Consider the following 22,021-nt stretch of genomic DNA (forward strand, 5'->3'; position numbering starts at 1 on the left):
GGGTTTTTTAGTAAAGTTAGTGCTGTAGGAGAGCATTCATTGCATGAACATGAGCTGGAAAAAAATTGAGGAGGGCTTTGTTTTCCACACTTCCATACAAAAACATACAGTCATGCCTTTTCTCTAACCTGGAAAAGATAAAAGTGGTGACGGGAGCCAAAGGAAAAGGGGGTGAAGAGGGAGACCCAAGTACCCGGCGAAACATAAAGCAGAGTGAGTGCTACATTGCTTTTAAATAGCCAGACATGCCGTTAAGATTAGTGAGAAATGGAACCTTCCGACCCAGACATATCAAATAATCTCCCCCTTTATTTCATTCAACCGCAAGTTGGTGGACCGCTCTAATTCACGTCATACATCGTTGCCAATTAGCCCCCCCCCCCCTCCTCCTTCGTGTTGGATTGTCAAATAAATTAGTGTGTTAAAATATTTAAGATGTTGAATTAGAATTAGACACTTAAAAGATGCACTTGAAGCAGAGCCCTCTCTCCCTCTCAGAGGCAGGGACAAGAGCGGAGGATCCTTTTCATCCCAGATGCGGGTTTATTTAATGTAATGGAACGAGAAAGGCAGAGGCATTTTTCTAAACCGATATTTATTTACAGTGTTTTTGTGTGTGTGTGTGTGTGTGTGCCGGTTTCAGCCTTGGCTCCTGCGTTGTTTTCATAAACAAAGTCTCCCTGGTCGACTCAAAGAAGAAGGAGAAAAAAACAGGGCCTCTCAGCTCACTGAAAACAGGAATGACAAACACCATTAGCTGAAAAATTTCCATCTCATTGCAACTATGTTATTGTTTACTTTACCATACACGTCCTAATATGGTTACCTCCCTGTTAAAGCGGCCCGGGGCAGAGCCGAGGGGCCCTCGCGGGGAGACGCTTTTAACTGCCACTTAGACAATAAGAAACAAATGTCACAGCTCTGCAAAAAAAAAAAAAAAAAGCCCCAGCTTTCACAGTCTTCCAAGCGCTCTCAGCCTTCCACAGCGCTTGGCTCAGGCTCCTGTGTGATATTTATCCACTCTGCCCTGTAGAGTTGTTTCATGCCCTCAACATATCCCCCCCTCCCATCTCTCTCTCTCTCTCTCTCTCTCTCTCTCGCTCTTTTGCTCTCTTTCTCTCTCTCTCTCTCTCTCTCTCTCTCTCTCTCTCTCTCTCTCTCTCTCTCTTTCTCTTTCTTTATTTGTGCATCTCCCCATCCATCTCTTTCACTATCCTGGTGTTAGCTATGTCTATGTGTATAGATTGACTGATGGCTCACTGTTTGCTGTGTTTAGTTATTTATCAGGGGGTGGCAGTGTGCGTATGTGTGTGTGTGGGGTGGTGGGGGGGTAAAGAGTGATGTGTTTGGAGGGGCTGTGGGGCTGTTGTGTCCTCCTGGCCACAGAGGCCCTGATGCAGGGGCCCGGTTCAGCTGCAGGTCATGCCCCCCCAACACAGCACCCCCGCACCGCGGTCCACGTTTGAACTAGAGTCGTCTCACCGACACTAGAGACTGTGTATCACTCCCTGGGATGAGATCATCTCGCCTGCAAAGAACCGGAAAGTCCCCGGGTTACGGCATCACAGATCCAGCATTCTAGACGCTGTGTGTCTATCGACTCGAATCCTTCATTCTTCTTTTCTTTTGCGTTGGAAACGATCAGTGATGCAAGTTAAAGTGAAAGTTTTGACTGAAACTGGTCTTTATACCACCCCCCCTCACCCCCCCACCCCCAGAGGGCCTGGCTTAATATCCTAGTTTTATTCTCGACGGAAAGTCAATATGTGAGCTATTAGCTGGTAGGGGGTCAGGCTACCTTAACCACTGGCTAGTTTTGTGGCTAGGTGGAATTAGGTGGAGGGTGGAGGGGTCGGGGGTGCTTCCACTATGCACAGAGCGTTGCTTTTCCCCAGTCGGTGCAGGATGATAGCAGCCCTCACCTCACCTCAATTCTAAAATCCTCACGTTTATGATATTTGCCCAGTATTATCTGGGCCCGCGGATGAATGGGAGGAGCGGCCATGAGGAATGTAGAAGGTCAGACTCGGTGATTTACACAGGACGAAAGCCGTAGCAGCCTTGGGAAAAATACTTGGCCCGGGATCAAACAGGGCGTCATGTGATATGTTCTTAACTTTGACCTTTAAATACACATGCATTTCACTCTGCGTCTTTGGCATCATATCATGATGATGATGACGATGCTCGGCTTCTATATTATTTTATTGTAATAATATATTAACCCATTCAATCCGGGAACGCATCTAATGTCTTCTAAATCCTAACTGGTTTCTGAAAAACGTATGTTGCTATATCAGTGGTTCTCAACCTTTTTGGGCGGTGTAGCCGCCCCTATAAGTGGGTTTGGGACATCTCATTAGTACACCCTTCGCTGTGCTGTGATTGGCTCATAATAGCACACCCCTCTACATTAGTACACCCCTAGCTGTACTGTGATTGGCTGACTCTATTGGCTGACTCTATTCAGCACTGTGATTGGCTAGCGAGACACATGATGAAATTAATAACCTATAAATAGGACTATGCACTTAAAAAAAAAACTTTTTTTTAAAGTGAGCTTCCATCACTGTGATGACCACTGTGATGACCACACCGCCACACTGGGTGTGATTTTTTTTCATGTCAAGGACCCCCAAAAATGTAGGCCATTTGGCAGCCGACCCCCATCTCAAAATATTTTGTTCCAGGGACCCTCAGAAGCAAAGATTTGAGTTAAAAATGTTTGCTTTAAAAAATATATATATATTCAAAGATTTGCACAAATTTTCAAGATTTTTCAAAAATAGCCAAAGTATAAAATAATGGTTTAAGTGGTTACACAGATGCGTTCCCCGTTTTTGAATGGGTTAAAGACCAAATGTAATCAATGCTACGTATTATTTTGAATAATACGTGCCGTTTGAGAGGCATCAGTTGTTAAAACTGGAACGGGCCTTCACTCAATATCACGCGTTGTCATTTTGTTTGAAATCTCTCATCTGTGCACGTAACAGGTTTTCCCAAATAAAATGAAACATGTCATTACGCGTTGTTAAAATATCCAAACTAAAACCACCTGCTTGAAGCTGATCAGGTTTTCCTACTCACAGTGTCTCCAACTCTCCAGCTCATAGATTTAAAAGAGTAGTTCACCCAAACAATGACTTATTTTCTATCAATTACACACCTCATAAAGCCTCGAATTCCTGGAGATTTTTTTTTGTTTTTGTCGCATTCCTGAGCCAAAATTTGATGACCAGCGGAGTCTCCTACTGAGCAGCCACCCGGTCATCAAATGATTGGCTTAGGAATGCGCCAAAAACAAAACAATCTCCATGAACTCAAGGCTTCATGGGGTGTGTAATTGATAAAAAATAAGTCATTTTTGGGGTGAACTACTCCTTTAAACTCTACCCTGAGAGTGTACTGTTGATGTACACTCTCAGGTGAGAGTGATAAGTTAGAGGAGGTTATAATGCCACTGTACTGCTGTAACTTGTTTTTTTAAAGATATTTTTGGTGGCTTTTTGGCCTTTATTTATAGTTTTACAGTAGAGGCAGATAGGAAACGGGGAGAAAAATGCAGGAAAGCTCGTCGGGAACGGGACTCGAACCCGCGATGCGCTGTCAGGCTACATTGAATCCTAGTGCCCGGACCGCTACACCAGCGGCCTTCTATTGTTTTTAACCATATTGATCCTGCCATCCCTATTTTGGGCATGTCATTAAAGTGAAAATTGTGATTATTGTTTTAAAAGTTTTATTGCAAAAATAGCAGATCTACAAGCTCACAGTGCTTCGCGGTGCAACTAATTATGAGCTTTTATATTGAGGTTATATTGTTATATATGATATATTACATTGATATCGCAATGTGTCATACGACCAAGTATATAGGGCTTAAGTGGTTATGGTCCCTGGTGGGTTGAACACGTGTCATGACACTATGATGTGTGCCTACAGGAAACGGATCAACCAGGTTTTTCTCACTTCCTTCTGGACACATGGGGGGGTTTGCACAACGCTCACAACGCGTCGCAATGCGACGCGTTGTGAGCTTGTAGATCGGCTATTTTCAAATGGTTGTCTGCTGCGTGTGCTTCTTTTGGGCTCGTTTTCATAGACCTGGCTGCTTGTTTCTCACGCGACATCTGACAACAGCATCACACCATAATGACTTGCAGCCCTACACGGCGACAATGACTGTTGAGGGGCTGTGAAGTGAAAAAGCACACGAGGAGGTTTAAGGAAGTGATGACATAATTAGCTGCGGTGACTAATTGGCTTGCTTGACAGTTTATTTTACGGCAGATAATGGCTGCAATAAAATGCTCTCATTCATCAAAATGTACAGTATATAGCACCATAGTTCAAACATAGTTCTGGCATCGGTTATTTCTTTAGCAGACCCTGTTGTTTTTGTTTTTCACTAAACGCTTTTGATTTGGCATTTTAGCCCAGTGCATTTTTCAGTATTCTGTTGATATAAGCCTCAGGCATTTCTCTTTTGTTTTTCAATGGGAGGAACTCTATACCCTCTTTGACGTTAATGAACTTTGTAAAAGGCTTGTTTACTGACTTCAAGGTCAGTTTCTGAGAAGGGCAGCAGGTTTCCTTGTAAACATATTTACGACCAAAGGTGTGTAAACATTGTAAATGTATACAGGTGCAGCAGGGAACATACAGGCATTTTTTTTTTCTTCCAGAGACCCCTGTGCCACGTGCGTAAAGATTGTGTGCGTGCACAACATTCATGTGCTTGTGTGTGTTCTCAGTGTAAGCACTGTAAGCTAATATACATACACCAGCAAAAAAGCAAAAAAAAATGTAGGCTCACAAAATATAATGATGTGCCCACTCACAATATGAGCCAATGAAGAGAGAAAAGAGATCAGAGTGGGAAAAGAGCTCAGCCGAACAACGCAGGACTACTGGGGGTATTAAATATGAATTAATGGAATGTTGCTCAGGCACATCTTTGGGTGTAGTGTGGTGTTGAAAAATCAAATTTATGTTTGCCGGCTACTAGCCGTGAAGGTGCATTTGGACTTAGTATCCTTTAATTAGAAGTGAGATATTAGCATTTCATAGGGCTTTACACAAGGCGAGGGGGAGCGGCCAGCCACCGCGCGCTTTCATTAGCCGGCTCCCCGGCATGTAATGAGCGCCGTCATTAGCTGATGGAGTGGATTTGCCCCAGCCTCTACCTTGAGAGGCAGCCTCGTTTAGATACTTCCAAGGAAGAAGGGCCCTTTTTAACCCATTAAGACCTGGAACAAGGTCTTAATGGCTAAAAAGCATTATTTTACACTTTGGCTATTCAAAAATAGCAGATATACAAGCTCATAGCGCGGCACCGAGTGCCGCGCTATGAGCTTGTAGATCTGCTATTTTTGAAAAATCGTGAAACATGTGTGCAAATCTTTGGATATGCGTATTTTTAAAGCGAACATTTGTAACTCAAATCTTTGCTTCTGAGGATTCTACAAATGTCTTCTAAATCCTAACAGTTTTTTGCTATACTATCAGTGGTTCTCAAACATGATATGGCCGTGGACCCCCAATCTTAAAATATTTAGTTCCAGGGACCCCAAGAAGTTGTAAGAGAGTCAAAAATGTTCGCTTTAAAAAATACATATTCAAAGATTTGCACACATTTTCACTTAAAAAAAAAAATAGCTGATCTACAAGGTCATAGCATGGCACTCGGTGCCGCGCTATGAGCTTGTAGACCTGCTATTTTTTAATAGAAAATCTTACAGTGACAGAGATGCGTTCCCGGTCTTAAAGGGTTAATAGATTCCTCAATGAATAAAATAGAATGCCTCTTTAAAAAATGTATGAGTACATTCCTGAATCCTGACTGTTCTACATTTGCCCCTTCTTTTGTTGTTGTTGTTTTGGCCCGATTCAGGATGGAAGTAGCCGTGCAAAGGGGGAGAGCAGGTGGGTGGTGTTGTTGTGGGGGGACGGGGTAGGTGACTTACGATTTCAAACGCCAGGCGTTCATCAGAGTTCACTTTTTGTATCGTGTAGTGCATCATAAATTGTGAATTATATCAATAACGCGGGGACGCAAACGTATAAAAGCAGTGTATCAAACAGGGGGATAAAATATGACACGCAGGCTGACGTTGCCTCCAGACGTGGGCACATAAATAAGGTGCGTGTGTGATTTGTGTCAGGCCCCAGGAAGTGTTCCATACACACACACATAAAATCCTGAGTGTTCATTCCGGTGTCCGAATGGACCCTTTTGGGTCCATTCGGACACTCTCGGAGTTAGATTAACACTCGGAATTCTACAGTGTACCATTCAGTGGGGGCTGCCTCAATTACACTACCTTATTTTAAAATTCACCATGTTTATGAGGGAAACGGCAAGACAGCTACAGCTTAAACCTCTATCTGTGTGTGCGTGTGTGTGCGTGTGCGTGTGCATAGGCGAGATGAGCATATACTGTATACCAATGTGTCTCTGTTAGCGTTTGTGTGTGAGTGAGGGCAGGCGATACGGAAGCCCCTAAGCCCTCAGCCGAAGCCCAGCTCTCTCCGAATCAGCCGTGAAGTGATTAGTATTTTATTGATGAGCTCCTGAAGTGGCAAGTGTGGGAAATTGGATCTTTGATCTCCCAGAGTTTGGGAAACATAATGTGAGGATTGTGCGGTGAGCCTGCCAGGTAAGGAAAAAAGACCCCTCCCCATCCCTGTCACCACCCCTCATGTACAACCAACCCCTATCCCCAACCTCCTCAACCCCCATCGCAACACGCCTCGCAGACCTGTCGCGCTCGGGGAGCGGGAGCGATCTTCCTCTCCCCTTACTCCCCAAAACACATATTTGTTTTGGATGTTTTCATTGAGAGTCTGCGCCCGGTGATTACAGATGTTCATTAACAAAATTGGGTATTTGTTTTAAACTTTAACCAATCATGTTGATATGCTAATTACGGTGTAATTTAATTTGAGCCCCCCCGTAATGATGATGCTGTTATTATGGACATAAATGATGCAGTTAAGCTGAGAGTAATCTCATTTGCATACTGTACATGCCAGTAAATTAAGCCCTCTCCTGCGTCGCTTCAGCTTTAACCCATAAAAACCGGTAAAGCATTTGTGTCATTTGTGTCATTTAAAATTTTAGAGGTAATAGGCCTATAGCAACACATTTTTTCAGAAAACTCTTAGGATTTAGAACATTTAACAGTGAAATAGTCAAAAATGAAACATATCTGCTATGAAATAGCAGAAATACAATCTCACAGCGTGTCACCCTGTGCCGCACTGCGCTGCTATTTTTGCACATTTTTAAAAAATCTCGAAAGTGTGAAATTTCTAACACAAATCTTCTCTTCTGGGGGTCCCCTGGCACAAAACATTTTCCGATGGGGGGGTCCGCGGCCAAATACATATCATTTTGGGGGTCCTTGGCCCGAAAAAGTTTGAGAACTACTTTTTTTTAAGGCATTTTGGGGAATCGGCCTCAGGTCTTAATGGGTTAATTTTCCACTTCTTTTCACTCAGCATCCCTCAGCCCCTGTGCCTAATGGCAGGCCAGCCCGTTTGATGTGGAGAGACGCTTCCTCACACTAAATCTAGTCACAATATGTAATACATAAAGGCCCTCATTATCAGCCCTAAGTGTTCTTTTAAGAACTTGGTATTAATAAGCAGAGGAGACTTTTTCTTTTTAGTGCTTTGCTGGGATATGCGTGAAACATGTTTTGGTCTCCTTGTTTCCCAACTAATCTGCTGCTGGGAAATAAAACGGTCAACAAAGTAGTCACAGGGGGGATAATGATGGTAACTGGGAATAGCTAAAGAGTGTCTAATCACGCCGTGTCTCCTCATGGAGCTGTTGATCAGAGAGGGTCTTCAAAGAGGTGATGTTCTTTTTATTTTATTTCTTCCCCCCATATTCCTGCTTTGGCAAGAAATGAGAGAACTCCCATTCGTTTTCCTTAAACTTGCAATAAACTTTATAAGAGTACAGTACAGTACATCCCCAAAACGTGATGACCACCGGTAGGTAGGCAGCGGTTGCGGTAGGAGACACAAGGGAGACTATTTGTGTCTGCTACGGGACCGCTGCAGGTTATCAAATTATTGGCTTAGGAATGCGACAAAAAACCAAAAAAATATCCATGAATTCAAGTCTCCATGGGGTGACTAATCGATAGAAAGAAAGTCATCTTGGGGGTGAACTATCCCTTTAAGTCCGTAAACCTTCATCAGGTAAAGCTTTAGCTGATGGGTTTATTGCGAGTTTAACCACATGAACCCATAGCATCCCTATTCTCGGCATGTCACTCACAATAGGTGAACATTCTGCAAAAACAGAACTTTGTGTATAAATATAAGCATTTAAGGACAGTGCGCTGTAGTTCTCTGTTTTCTTGCCTATGGATAATTCCTCCTATGCACCTGTCTACAAGAAACTGAAGGTGTGCGTGAGCCTTTACAGTCATACATGGCATTCCTCCATTCGGGGGGGAACAAAGAAAAAGATGAATGGCAGTTGGATGTCTTGTTTATTTTCCTGCTTGGATGTTTCCTCAAAAACCCTATTGAAATGATACCTTATTAAAGGTTTAGAGCAACATGATTCTGCTCCCATTGTTTTTGATGTCCACATCAGAGTCTAGAGAGAGAGAAAGAGAGAGAAAGGGAGAGAGAGAGAGAGCTGTGTGTTTTGTTGATAAATGTCCCATGTCTTCATTAGAGAGGCAGCCTGATTGTCTGATGTTTGCTGTGAGAGGGTAAACATGTTTGTCACACAGAGGTGTATTTATGCTGATCAAACACACCAAGGGGGCAGAAGAGAATGTTAAGGACTTTGGCTCACCTCAGTGTCTCGACACCACAGCCTCGACACCATCATCATCTCTTTAACTTTCCGTTTCTGTGTCCTGCTTGTAAACACGACGAGTCCAAACGTCCCTTTGTGTTTTAAAGGCACGTCGCGGGGGTGTTTTATGGACTTTAACACTGACGATGCAATTTGCCCTTCAGCAGGAATGCTCCCTCCATTTTGTGCCATAAAGAATATTATTTTTCTGCCAGCCAATTTTCTCTGTTAGTCTCTAATTGGCTACATAAATCTCGGGCCGTTGAGGGTGAGAAATGTTGCGGTGTCACAGAGTGTAATCTTCACCCTTATTTACCAATTCATTAAGATTCATTGATGCAGGATCGGTGAGAGGAAATGACAGCATAAATCAGGCCTCCAACATAATGACCCTAATCAGTTGGGAATTGCAGAAAATGTCATGATGAACTATGTCCTTGTATTAGTGCCACTGTACATTGTCATTGTGCTGCTTTATGAGTGGGAAGCATCCTCCTGACATGGGCTGTATTTAACGAAAAAAAGGAGTTGTTAAAACCTGATTCCATTAAAGCGTGGAGATTTCACACAAGGTCTTTCGGTATTTAGCCCACCGCCCTTTACCTTCAATTTAACTGCTAAATGGAAGCCTTCCTTCTTAACCCTCCATGTCCCCTCTCTGGGAAGCCAGGGCTTTTAAAATGATGACATGGTGACTGCTTAGGCACAAATGACCCCCAGTAACGCCTATAGGGGGGATGGCGGTAGGAGGGGTCAAAAGGTACGACCACTCCCATGCCAAAAAGGCAATGAATCGGATGGCCAAATTCATTCGGTCCTTTGTCGTGATTGGTTAATGGCCGTCCATAACTTACCGCTGAGGCTGTTAAACGTGCTTGCATGGATGTTGTGTATTGTAACGTCCATGTAAACGTCAGAGCACAGCACTCACTCCCTGCTATTCTTCCACACAACTGGGTTTATTCTAACGTTGGAATGAAGTTCTCATCTGGTAGAGTTTAGTACTAGCATCTTGGCTCATTTGAGTGAATTAAGATAAATTATTTTGTGTTTTTGGCTTCAGACTTGGTGCTTGGCCAACTATGGGGCCAAAACTGTACCGTTTGTGGACATATTAGTCTAACATTGACTTGGTATGAATCCAGAATTTTTAAAGCAATTATCAAGCATTGCTAGCACTCAGGCGAGATGACTATTGAGGAGAAAAGCCCATTGCATTTGGGTGCCATTATTTGTGTGCAAAGGTTAATGATTCTGTCTGGACAATCAATGGCTTAACTTTATCTCTGTGTGACTAACTATAAACAAAGGGATGGAAGACACACACCTGCCTTGTGTTGTTCTCTGCGGCCAGGGAAATATTTAACACTGTAAAGATTGGCCTAAGTGGCGGTGGCTCAACCGAACGCTTGCGTTATCTCAATTGATGTCATCTGTGCCATTGAGAAGAGACATGAGAGAAACGCATCGTTTCATCATTGATGGCTTATGTGATGGAAGTTAGCGCTAGCTAACTGCGCGCTGTCTGTGGTGTACCACTGGACAATTCAGCTGTCAAACAGAACTATAAAACTCTCATTTGCCCAACAATGACATTCACCAGAGGCACAGCCAGGAACTGTCAGCACACAGGGGAAGTGTGCAATTGGGTGGGTTTACAGGCCCCCCAAAGACGATGTTTCTAATAATATTGTTCTCTCTTGGTGTAGGCCCACAATATTAATTAGACAAGTTCGCGGAGACTAATCTTGGTTTCCCTAGGAAAACGCATCTGACACATTTCCTCTCCGCAAGTCCACATTTCCACACCCATGGGGACGGGCCCTTACACAAATTCTCGTAAAAATGATTAAAAATATATGACACACTTTAAGTAATGTTAAAACAATAAGCGCTTTTGCAGATCCCACAGGATGCCGGGAGATTGAAGTCTTGTGTTTTTCTTTGGGCGTGCATGTTTGACAGGTCTAATTGGTAAGATGAGCTTGAGGGGAAGCGGGGCGCACTTTTTTTCCCACGCACCCGGGCCCGTGGTCAGAGAGAGAGAGGCCCCCGATGTCTGTCCTCTTACTGCGGTGTTAATGGGCATGGGCCACATGTGAGGGAGATTATCAAAGTCAAATGAAGGAGAAACGCAGAGGAATGTGTGGCGAAGCACTCCTAAAAGCGGCTCCACATCCCAGAATTACTATTCCGTTCATGTATAACCGGATTTAAACTCATTAGACTTCTCTATTTACCCGGTCTCTATCGGCCCCGGTTGCACTAAAAATACCATGCCCTGCCTTACTTTGACACATGCCGCTATTGTCTATGCACAGCAGGGCTTGTACGCCGAGGTGTATCTCGGACGGCTCCATGCTAAGGAGACAAACTGCTTTGTGTATTTTCCGAAATTATGGATCTACTTACCTTCTCCACTGGATAGTCTGCCTTCTGCTAGCATTCTTATTGTTCATTTATCTGGGCTTGTAGCGTGATAATAGGTTCATATTCATATGAATCATCACACTCGCCATTGCTGGGATGTCAAGCCTCTTACCTCTGTTGATGGTGTCGTAATAGGTTTGGATCTAGATTTCATGCTTGAGAATCCTATTATGGTCTTCACAATGTGACATAAATACGTGTTTGGGCCCCTACATCATTCTTTTTTTTGTCTTCGCTGTAGGGGGGGGCAAATGGGTTTGGGGGCCTAAATGAAATGATTATGAAAGTTGCCTTGGGGGGGTTTAGAGACAGGAAACTAAAGACTCAGGTAGGGAAGCCTCGCTGGTTTGCTTCAGTTCGGCAGATGGCAAGTTGTTGTCTGCGTGAAAAATTAATGCTCAAGGTGACATGCAGCTTGAAATTCCCCTCACTAAATTCTCTACCGTGGGTTTTTTTGTTTTTTGGTGATCACTGCTTGTGTTGGGACAGTGAGTTGTTTTTTATATCTAGCATATGGAGCAACATATGGTAAATTACTGTAAGGAGTCTTGAAGTTAAACAACTGATATGCTTTGTGTAGGAACAATAGGACTTTGGTTGTGGGTGAGTCACATGAATCCAGCGATCAAAGTGGCCAGTTTGTTTCACGATACATCACTTGTTTGCCAAATGAATACCAAGTTATTCACTGTTTATTTAACATGTCCCGGTGCTGTGAACGCCAGTTTCAGAAGCCCTCAGACATCCTTTTGTTATTTCCACGAACTCGGTTACTGAATAATTGAAGGAGGGTAAATGTTTAACATGTTTTTACAAGTTCCTCGCCGCGGCATTGTGAAGGCACACTGTTTGTTGGGTCTGGGGGAAAACTGTTGTTGCATGTTGTGGTCCACTGGAGACCACCTCGTCGCTAGCCAGCCCAGCCCCCCCTCCCCCCCCCCCCCCCCCCCACCCCCAGACACACACACACACACACACACACAATCTTGTTCACATTCATGGTGGCTTTCCAGCAGCTGTAACGCACCAGCTTAATGCTTCTTCAAATGTCAGAAGAATGACTGTTTGTTTATCTTGAGTTGTGCCTCGCTGTTTATTCTAGCCCAGGCTGCATTTGCATCGACCTTGAATCCCCCACCCCGCTGCCCCCCCATCCCAAACACCCACCAACCCTCAAACCCCATTCTCTCTCCACTCCTATCCTAGAACCTGTTTACACTGGACCAGCCCCGAGTGTCACCTAGGAAATCGGCTGATCATACCACCTGGTTAATATTAAATGGCTCCTGCAAGAAGGAGATGTGTTTGTTCATAAACACAAGCACCCCCCCCCCCCCCCCCCCCCGCCCCCCCTCTCGCTCACTTCCACTCCTCCTATTTACTGTAGCCATGGCAGCAATCACTTATAAAACAAACAGCTGCTTTGTTTGCCAATGTGAGTGGTGTGCTTATCCCACCCTTACAAGGTCTGGGAAGAACTTGGGGGATTTTTTTTCTTTTTAAACAACAAAAAAAAAAAGAAGGCTTCTGTGTCTCTCCAGCGCTAAAGTGGTAGTGGGATGTCTGGACCTGTGGACGGTTGGTAAGAGGCAGGGGGGGAGAGGAGGGGTGTGACGGTTGTCGGTGTGGGGCGGTTTGCTCCTGTAACGTTGTTACGGTAGTCTTGAAATATATGCTTCGCTTATCTGTGGCTTTCAGTTTGAAGTGGCTGGTGGGATTAGAGGGTTGTTTGGTCTGGCTGTGAATTCCCCTTTTTTGATGGAATGTCATCCATCCCTGTCGCTGGTTCTGCTCAGAGGAGGGCCAGCAGATTGTGCTCGGAGTGCCAAGTGGGTCCAGATTGTTTGCACACCTCTGTTGAGAGAGGCAGTCCTTGTTGGCCGAGGGACCTTCCCTTTGAAGGTAAAGGCTAGGGGGCGTGGGACTTAGGTGTGGGAAGGTTTTAGGTGGTTCTGGCCCAGTGTCTTGCAGACCCAGTTGGTGAGGTATTTTAAGAGACACATACAATGATCTTGGAATAGATTATTTGCGTACGATGAGGACACTGTGTTTGTCTTACGATCTGGGAAGCCAAAACACGGCGTGCGTCTCTCAGAACCTTGAGGGTGAGTGTATATACGGGGGGGGGGGGGGGGCGTCGTGATGTCACACCTTGCGGTACAAGCTGTTGTGTTGTCTAGTCTAGCAACCAAGCTTGAACCCTAAACAGCGCTTAAAAGCGAACCCTCTCTCCCCATTGTCTTCCCCCTTTGTGTCTCTTTATCTCCTGCCTCCAAGAATGTTGTGCTCTTGTTGTCTCGCTTGTGTAAACAAGAGTTCTGTGAGAACTTGGCGAGTTAAAGCAGGTGGCCCGTCGAGGCTTTATACTGTCATGAGCATTAAAGAAAAACAGAGCGCAGGGGGAAAGGGGTCAGGGCACAGCTGCGCCGGGCCGACCCTACCTTGAATCGACTGCTGACTTGTTTGAGCTGTAGAATTCCAGACGGCCATGACGAGCGTACAGGGGTGGAGCAGGGGGTGGGGGGATGGGGGGGGGTGGCGAGCATTAGATTTCCAGCGAGTGAGCGATAGAGAGGAAGAGGAGGGAGGGAGGTGCGTAGAGAGGAGAGGCTCTATGCTCATCCGCCGGCTGCTCTCAACCTGTCTGGTCAGGTGGAAGTTCCATGTGACTTTTGTTTGTACTGTACTCCCTATATTAGAGGCAGCGAAAACAATACACACGGCAAACAAACAGAAACTCTGACCTTTTTTTCTTTTTCTTTTATGATCCCGTGTTTGTTCCAAACACTGACTGCGAGAAAAGCCAGACATCTAATGATCAGTATTGTGGCCCGTGGCTGTTTTTGCACCAGCTGTCTGTTGCCTCCTGCCCTAATCTCCTGAAATCTCCATTATTTGAAGGGCTTGGTTTTTGTTGAATCCATTCTTTTCCCATCTAGAGTAAAAAAAAAAAGCTGACATGCTCCATAAACAAGTGGGTGTGTTTCTCCAGAACTTCCACCTTGACTGTGTGTGTGTGTGTGTGTGTGTGTGTGTGTGTGTGTGTGTGTGTGTGTGTGTGTGTGTGTGTGTGTGTGTGTGTGTGTGTGTGTGTGTGTGTGTGTGTGTGTGTGTGTGTGTGTGTGTGTGTGTGTGTGTGTGTGTGTGTGTGTGTGTGTGTGTGTGTGTGTGTGTGTGTGTGTGTGTTTTACACCCATTCATTCATGTGCATGCATGAATGAATGAATGCATAAGTTCTAAACCCCAACTGACTGCTCTAGCTTCAGCAAGACACTTGACCTGTAATTAGCCCTGAATATGCATAACAGGTGTAAAGTGAAGAACATGTTAACAATCTGAGTTAACCAGCAGAAGAAGAGTCTATCCCCCCAAGCAAAGAGGACACAAAGAGTTGAGATAAATAGTTATGGGGGCCAGCAGCTCAGTTTTGATGCCGACGGTCCCAGACCAGCGCCTCAGCGGCTGGCAGATTAACACGTTTATCGCCACAACTCTCTAATAAGGCTCTTTTCCTATCTGCTTGATATTTAGGATGGATAATGCCCATTTTCCTTTTTTCCTCCCCAATTTCTTTCTTTTCTTTTCGCTTTTTTCCCTTTTTTGCACTCATACGTGATATTGCAGCTTTGAATTATTCCGCGGTAAAAATTAATGAGAAAGTAGATTTATGGGTTTCATTTGTTTGTCAATTCGGAAATTAATTGGGTGTTAATTTTAGCCGTCCCCTCATCAGTGCCGGTTCCAGGCATGCGTGCATTACTTTGCATTCATTGTAAGCCCTTCCTCTTCCTTATTGTGGGTCACTAGTTTTGCATACATTAAAATAGCCCTGCGGCTCATTCTCCTGATTACTTTTAGAGATGCCGTGCATTTGGAAATTTACGCCTTTCCGTTATAATTATGAAAATGTTACATGGAATGACAGTGCATGCATAATGGCCATTACCCCCCCCTCTCTTTTATGTAGCTTTGAAAAAAGAGACTAGGCCCCTGTTTCTCTCTCTCTCTCTCTCTCTCCCACACACACACACACACACACAGTGTGGAAATAAAAAATGTCTTTTATTTGCAAGTGAAAAAAGTGGGGTTGAATAACGCCAGCACATGGTTTATTTCAAATGGCATTTAATTTCGCCCGAGAATGTGTGTTTCTAATTGGTGTCTCAGAAGGGGAGTGGGTTCGAGCGGGGGGCCTGTAGATGGGAGTCGTGGCTGGCTGCCTTTCGCGTCCCACAGTATCCCTCATGTGTGCTTGCTCCTTGTTTAGAAAATCCCATTATGGAGGGAGGCTGTGCCAGACTGGAGGGGTGAGCCGGGTCAACATCTGTCTGGAGAGAGAGAGAGAGGGAGAGAGAGAGAGAGAGAGCGAGATAGAGAAAGAGGGCCCAGCTCCAGCTCCAGCCCAGGAAACAGGGCCTATAGGCCAGGCCCAAAAACTGCTCAGACAGGCCCCAGAAGTGCGGGGGCGGCTTGACACACAACTCAACCAGTGCAGGCCAGCAGTGTCAGATGACTCACTGGGATGAGGGCTCTCTGTTGCTCAGCGTTCTGGTTGTAGACCATGGTGCAATATGGGGATGATTATGGCACTAAACTCACAGCAACTGCTACTAGTTCTGATGGTAGTGAAGCGCCGCAATTTGAAATGGCGAAGACACCCATACACAGTAAAATCAACTTTAACCTATACTTGGATTGGCTACATTTGGATTAGTTACAAATTGATGATTTAACACTGATTTTACTGTGTAGTGCTGTTTATTTTTGGCCCTGTGCATATCATGCGTCCTTGCATTTTTGTTAAACTTAGTTCTCCATCACAGGGAACAAACTTATACAGATATATAATACGTGGCTGAGAGACCCACATGTTAACGCACACATCAGCCTCCCCATTACACGGTTTAAACGCTCCACTATAAATCTGCATTTAGTTCAGTCTTCGCCTTCTTTCATGATGAGGGCCCCGGTGTTTTAAGGGCATTTATTCTGCTTCATATAAATAATTAATCAGCCAAGTTAATTCGCTTCTGCCCGACTTGGTCAGCTTCATTAACCGCCCCCTGGAATTGAGAGGCTAGACACACTGTGCCACCACCAAGAGAGAGGCCTGGGACCAACACACAGATGTAAATCATACAGCTGATTTCAGGAATATGTGCCCAGATAAGCACCGGACTCACTGGCACTCGTTCCCTGGAGAGACAGGGAGGATGCTGGGTTGAGGTAGGATAGGGGTTGTCTTGTCTGTCTGGCCAGTGTGTGTCCTAAAACCAGAATAGAGGGCTTACAATGTAAAACACATGGCTGCAGTCCATTCACATTTAACACTGTTTTGTAAACTCATCATTTCACCACATGATTACGTTGCATGCAATTATACCGCAGCTGTTTGTATGTTATGCTTTCGAGTTAAATGGAGTTGTTATGGATGACATCTTTCTCTCTCTCTCTCTCTGTCTTTCTCTCTCTCCCGCTCTTTCTCTCTCTCGCTTTCTCGCTCTCGCTCTCTCTCTTTCGCTCTCTCTCTCTTTCTCTCTCTCTCTCTCTCATTGACCCGAAGGGTTTATTTATATTCAGACCTGTGTTTTGGGTGTTAATTGAGCACCCCTCAAGGATTTGATTTGTTTTCTGGTCGGCCTCGGCTTGTGCGTTTCTCATGGAGATCCTTTGGCAGGCCTCACGCGGGTTCATCCTGTTTCCCATTAAAAAGCCATTCTTCTGCGGTTCTTCTGGGAGCCATGCGAGTAAATATATCCATTTCCATAGAAAGTGTTTTGTTTTGGAGGGCCAGTGTTTTCTTGGGCTCCTCTCGCTCAAACTCAGGTTGGGTTCCGTTCAGATGTGCACTAGAATCCTCAACACGCACGCATACACACGCACGCACGCGCGCGCGCAGTCACGCTCACATGCGAACACACACACACACACACACACACACACACACACACACACACACACACACACACACACACACACACACACACACACACACACACACACACACACACACACACACACACACACACACACACACGCACACACACCAACTCTCTGTCCATCCATGCCCCATGTAGGAGAGCACAAACTGATCCCCAGGTCAGCTCTCTACTTCTCTCCTTCCCTTGCTCTCTCTCCATCCCTTTTCCTGTATCTGGGCAACGTATCAATATTATATCGATATATTTTCCTGGTTTGAATCAATTAAGCCCTATTTAATGTTATTTATTTATTTATTTATTATTATTACAATATGAAATTATCGTCACAATATCGATATCAAGGTATTTGGACCAAAAATCTGTGTTTTGTCCATAACGGCCAGCCCTACTCCCCTCTCTCCCATCCTTCCTCCCCAACCCTGATATGAGCATGTCATCTGCGGGAGGAGGCTCTGCTCCGGAAAAACTAAACAAAAGAACTGAGTTCATTACCCGGGTGGAGATGGAGTCTATGAGCACGTGCATGCGTGTGTTTGCCTCACTGCAAAAACGCTGCAAGCAAACAAACAAAAGAAACACAGGGAGGCACAAACCAATAGGGGAAACCTGTAATAAAAAGCGAAATAGTGTGGGAAGGATATGACACGTGTTTATAGTTTGGCTCCGAGTTGAAACGCGGCCTCGATGCAGTGTGTTTTAACAGCTGCTTCTCCCTCTCTCTCCCTCTCTCTCTCTGTCTCTCTCTCTCGCTCTCCACCTCTTTCTCCACCTCTTTCTCCACCCCTCTCTCTCTCTCTCTGTCTCTGTCTCTTTTACCTCTCAGGTCTTTTAAGCCATGATGCAAGAATCTGGGACAGAAGCGACGAGCATCAGCCCAGCCAATCATAATGGAACGTTGAGCGCGGAGGGAGGGGCCAGAGACAGCCGGCCCAAGAGCACCACGCCGCAGTCAGTGGAGGTTACCGCGGCCGACTTTCTGCATCTCCAGCAGCACCAGGTAAAATTCACCCCGCGGTTCCCTTTTCCTTTCACACCTGCCTTCGCTTTCATTAAGCCATGTCAACAGACGGCCGCAATCCCCCTTCTCTTAAAGTGCCCCTTCTCTTAATATTTAATCCCCCGGGCCAGAAGTACATCTAGTACATAAACACATTATTATTATTATTTATGTATATTAAGGGGGTTTGTTTTGAATATTTAAAGAGGGGGAGGCCTAAGTGCGCTCGCGCTTTGTGATGATGCCGCATTTGGTTCATGTGATGTGTTTATCACAGCACACACAGCATCTTCTGCATGTGGGTGAAATATTCATTGAGGTGGGTCAGGCACATTTTTAAGTGTGCAGGTGCCGCAGGATGCCTGCGGACAGTCGGGAGAGAGCGGTGACATGACGTCCAATGGGATGACAGAATATTCCCCCGGCTCATTGTAAACACACTTCACACTCAGTGGCTAATGCTCATCCCCCCTCCCCTTGTCCAACCAACAAGGAGGGATTGGGGCGGGGGGAAGGGGGTATATGGTGAGCTTTTATTGTTGCTGAAACGCAAACAGACAAGCGTTTCTGTGGGTGTCAACGTTATGTGTGGCACACGACATGCGCGTTTAAGGAAAAGCGTCTTTGAAAAGATCAACGTGTCTCACCCCTGCTTGCTTGCTGCGTCCCATCCGGCCGAATGGCTGTTGATGTTGTTGTCAGGGGGGGCTGTTTGGTGATGATGCGCAAGGCCCTTCGTCGCTGCCATCATCTTGTTGTCACAGCATATCCATCAGCGTTTCAGTGCAGGGAGAGAGGAGGAACACAAAGGTTGGAACATGGTGCATTGGGTGTTTTATAGCCATCCTATACTGTATGCCCTATTACACCCTGGGGTGGCCCCTCATGACACCTACAATACAGTTAGATTATGATTAATCACACGTTACTTTGGCGGGGGGGGGGGGGGGGGGCATCTCAGTTTTATTTGATAAGACAGAGTGGAGAACTGGAGCATGTGATGTCACCGGGCCCATCTAGGGGCAAACATAGCAAGTTAGCTTGAGTTAATAGAGTGCTAGGATATATTGCATCAATATTTGTATGAGGTATTTTAGGCCTGTACCTGCATCTATAAAAACAAATATGATATAACATGGATAATGGCATAAATTACTATGCAAGTACAGTTCATGGTGTGTATGTCACATGCCACGATGCCACACACCCATCAAATGAATAGTATAAGGGATTTTATGGGATTTCACTAAATACTTTTCTGAGCATTTAAAGTCAATAAATCCGTTAAGACAACTACATATGATGCTGGTCGGCTTATTTTAATGCATCAGACTACTGTAGCCAGGCTGCGATAACACGATTAACTGCTACGGATGTCGAAACGGAACGCACTTCCACAGTGTGTACGTTGTGCAGGTCACAACCGCGTGGTTTTCATAAACATTTAGTTTTGCCAAAATCTTGCGTTTAATCCATGTCCTTTCCTTTGTGTATTTCTGACCAGCGTCAAGACGGCTCCAATAGAAATAAGATTTCCTCTAAAAAACTCAAAAAGAAACTTGTGATATTATCAAGAAGCGAGGGATTTCCACCGCACCTCAGCCAGCCAGAGACGGGTACGATGCATTACAGAAACGGAACACAACAGCCTTGAGCCTTTCTTTTCCTTTGAAAAGGATGGCACAAATTGGACGGTTTAAGCCTTTTTACTAAAGGTGCAAAGTACAAAAAGCTAGACTAACGTTTTGATGTCAATATATCTTCATAAGAGTCATCGCTGTCACGTTTTCTCCTTTGCAGCTTTAATAAAAAAGGCTGGTAGCCTGCTGGTAGCTAATAAAGCCGTTATAAAACATTAATAAACATTTATAAGCAGTTTGTTGACAATTAACTCTTTAACTGCCAGAGTAATAGTTTAATAGTGTGCCACTGCTGCCGGTGAAAAAGAGCGATTTTACTGTACCTATATAAAAAATATATATTCGCACAGGGTAATCCATTGCACAGCTGCGGCCGTTTGAATGCAGCTTGTTTTTGCCGTAAAGCAAGAGGAACGGAGATATAGCGATTTCCCCATAGGAAATAAACAGGTAGTAAATGAGCTTTTATTTTTTTAAATGATGTCAATCTGTCGTCATCAGGCAGTGAAAGCATCATTCATACGGTTGATAAAAGCGCCATCTGGTGGGAAACTACTGAAAACACAAAATCTTGTCTTTCTCGTCAAAGGCAGGCTGAGCCTTAGCAGAATCCGACGAGAAATCTGCAGGCAATGAGTTAACTAATCCCAACAGTATTCTGAAAAACGTATGTTTTTATATCAGTGGTTCTCAAAGTTTTTCATGTCAAGTACCCCCAAAATGATATGCATTTGACCGTGGACCCCCATCTCAAAATATGTTGTTCCAGGGACCCCCAGAAGAAAATATTTGAGTTAAAAATGTTCACTTTAAAAGAATATATATTCAAAGATTTGCACTCATGTTCACGATTTTTCATAAATAACAGATCTACAAGCTTGCCGCGCTACGAGCTTGTAGATCTGCTATTTATGAATAGCCAAAGTGTAAAATAATGCTTTTTATCTCAAATCAAAAAGTGACACAGATGCGTTCCAGGTCTTAATGGGTTAAAAAACATTTATAAGGTTTTAGCAAGTAGTAAATTATTCATGATTAAGCCATTTGTATACATTTGTAAATAATTATTAAATCATTTGAAATTAAATATAATATTTATAAGCTATATTTGTAGATAAAGAACTAATCATAGACAAACTATTTGTATACAGAGCTGCTCCTGTGCCGTCCTTTTCATAATCACGTAATGAGATTAGTCAGCACGGGTTTTATTTTGAAATCTATCTACTTAGAAGTGAAACTAACTAAACTAACTTGACGCTATACTATGAAGAAATCAACAGTAGTGTGTATGGACTTGCTGCTGCTGCTCCTCCTCTGTCAGAGCACTTCCCCGCCCAGACTGTCTATCTGTTCTCTATCCCTACTGCCCCAGCCCCAGAGTCCCGCCGACACGCCACCCCCCCTCCCCCCCCCCCCCCCCCCCCCCCCCCAGGCCCTCCACCTTTTTTTCTAGCACAAAATGAGCATGTCGTCAGTGAGAAAATCACAGCCATACTGAATTCATTACCGCAGCAGTCACACAAAACCGTGGATAACATTTCAATAACTGCAGGCCACAGTTGAGTAAACAGTTGCACTGAAACTTAATTCCTGTTGACTTTTCCTTCATTCTTTGCCAGGGGCGCATTCTGATTCGCTCTGCAAAGACAACAGGGGTTACAACTTTGATGAATGTGAGGCAGAGGAGACCGAGAAAGAGACAGACACACAGAGAGAAAGGGCAAAAGAGAGAGAGAGAGGGGGAGAGAGAGAGAGAGAGAGATAGAGAGCAGTGTCATAGATGTACACTTGACACCAAGTAGGGGAGGGATGGGGTGGAGGGTCCTCCCTGTAGAATTGAGCCAGCCGTTCAGGGATGGCCCCTGTTTTCTAGTCATCCAGAAAGAACTATTACTCTCCAAGATCCATTTTGGCATTTTTATGCACAGGGAGAGAAAGAAAGAAAGAAAAAAAAAAGCTTTTTTTTCCTCCCCTCCTCTTCTAGTTCCAAGTAAATACGGTTCAGTGTATCACAGGAGCATCCCCCCTCTCCCTCCAGTGCTTTCTAACACAGCATACAAACCAGTGGCTTTTCCTTTATGGCATGGTGAACAAATCCAACAGTTAATTTCCATTGCCTGCGGTTGGAGTTGAAACAGAGGGAGGGCGTATTAATTGTTCTGTGTGATAAATGGCGCAT

General features: G+C 44.6%; 1 protein-coding gene across 9 annotated transcripts in view; it reads left to right on the forward strand.

Annotated features, from left to right (window-relative positions):
• The window catches only part of foxp1b (forkhead box P1b), a 183,801-nt gene that overhangs the window by 63,980 nt on the left and 97,800 nt on the right, over positions 1-22,021 (forward strand). For all 9 annotated transcript variants that reach the window (XM_084061318.1, XM_084061317.1, XM_084061321.1 and 6 more), the window contains one exon: positions 18,026-18,199. In XM_084061318.1, the coding sequence (XP_083917444.1) occupies positions 18,038-18,199 (162 nt within the window). In that variant the 5' untranslated portion in view covers positions 18,026-18,037. The remainder of the gene's footprint in view (positions 1-18,025; positions 18,200-22,021) is intronic.

The sequence above is a fragment of the Gymnoscopelus microlampas genome, assembly GCF_963454915.1.
Source record: "Gymnoscopelus microlampas genome assembly, chromosome: 7".
In the NCBI taxonomy this organism is placed as follows: Eukaryota; Metazoa; Chordata; class Actinopteri; order Myctophiformes; family Myctophidae; genus Gymnoscopelus; species Gymnoscopelus microlampas.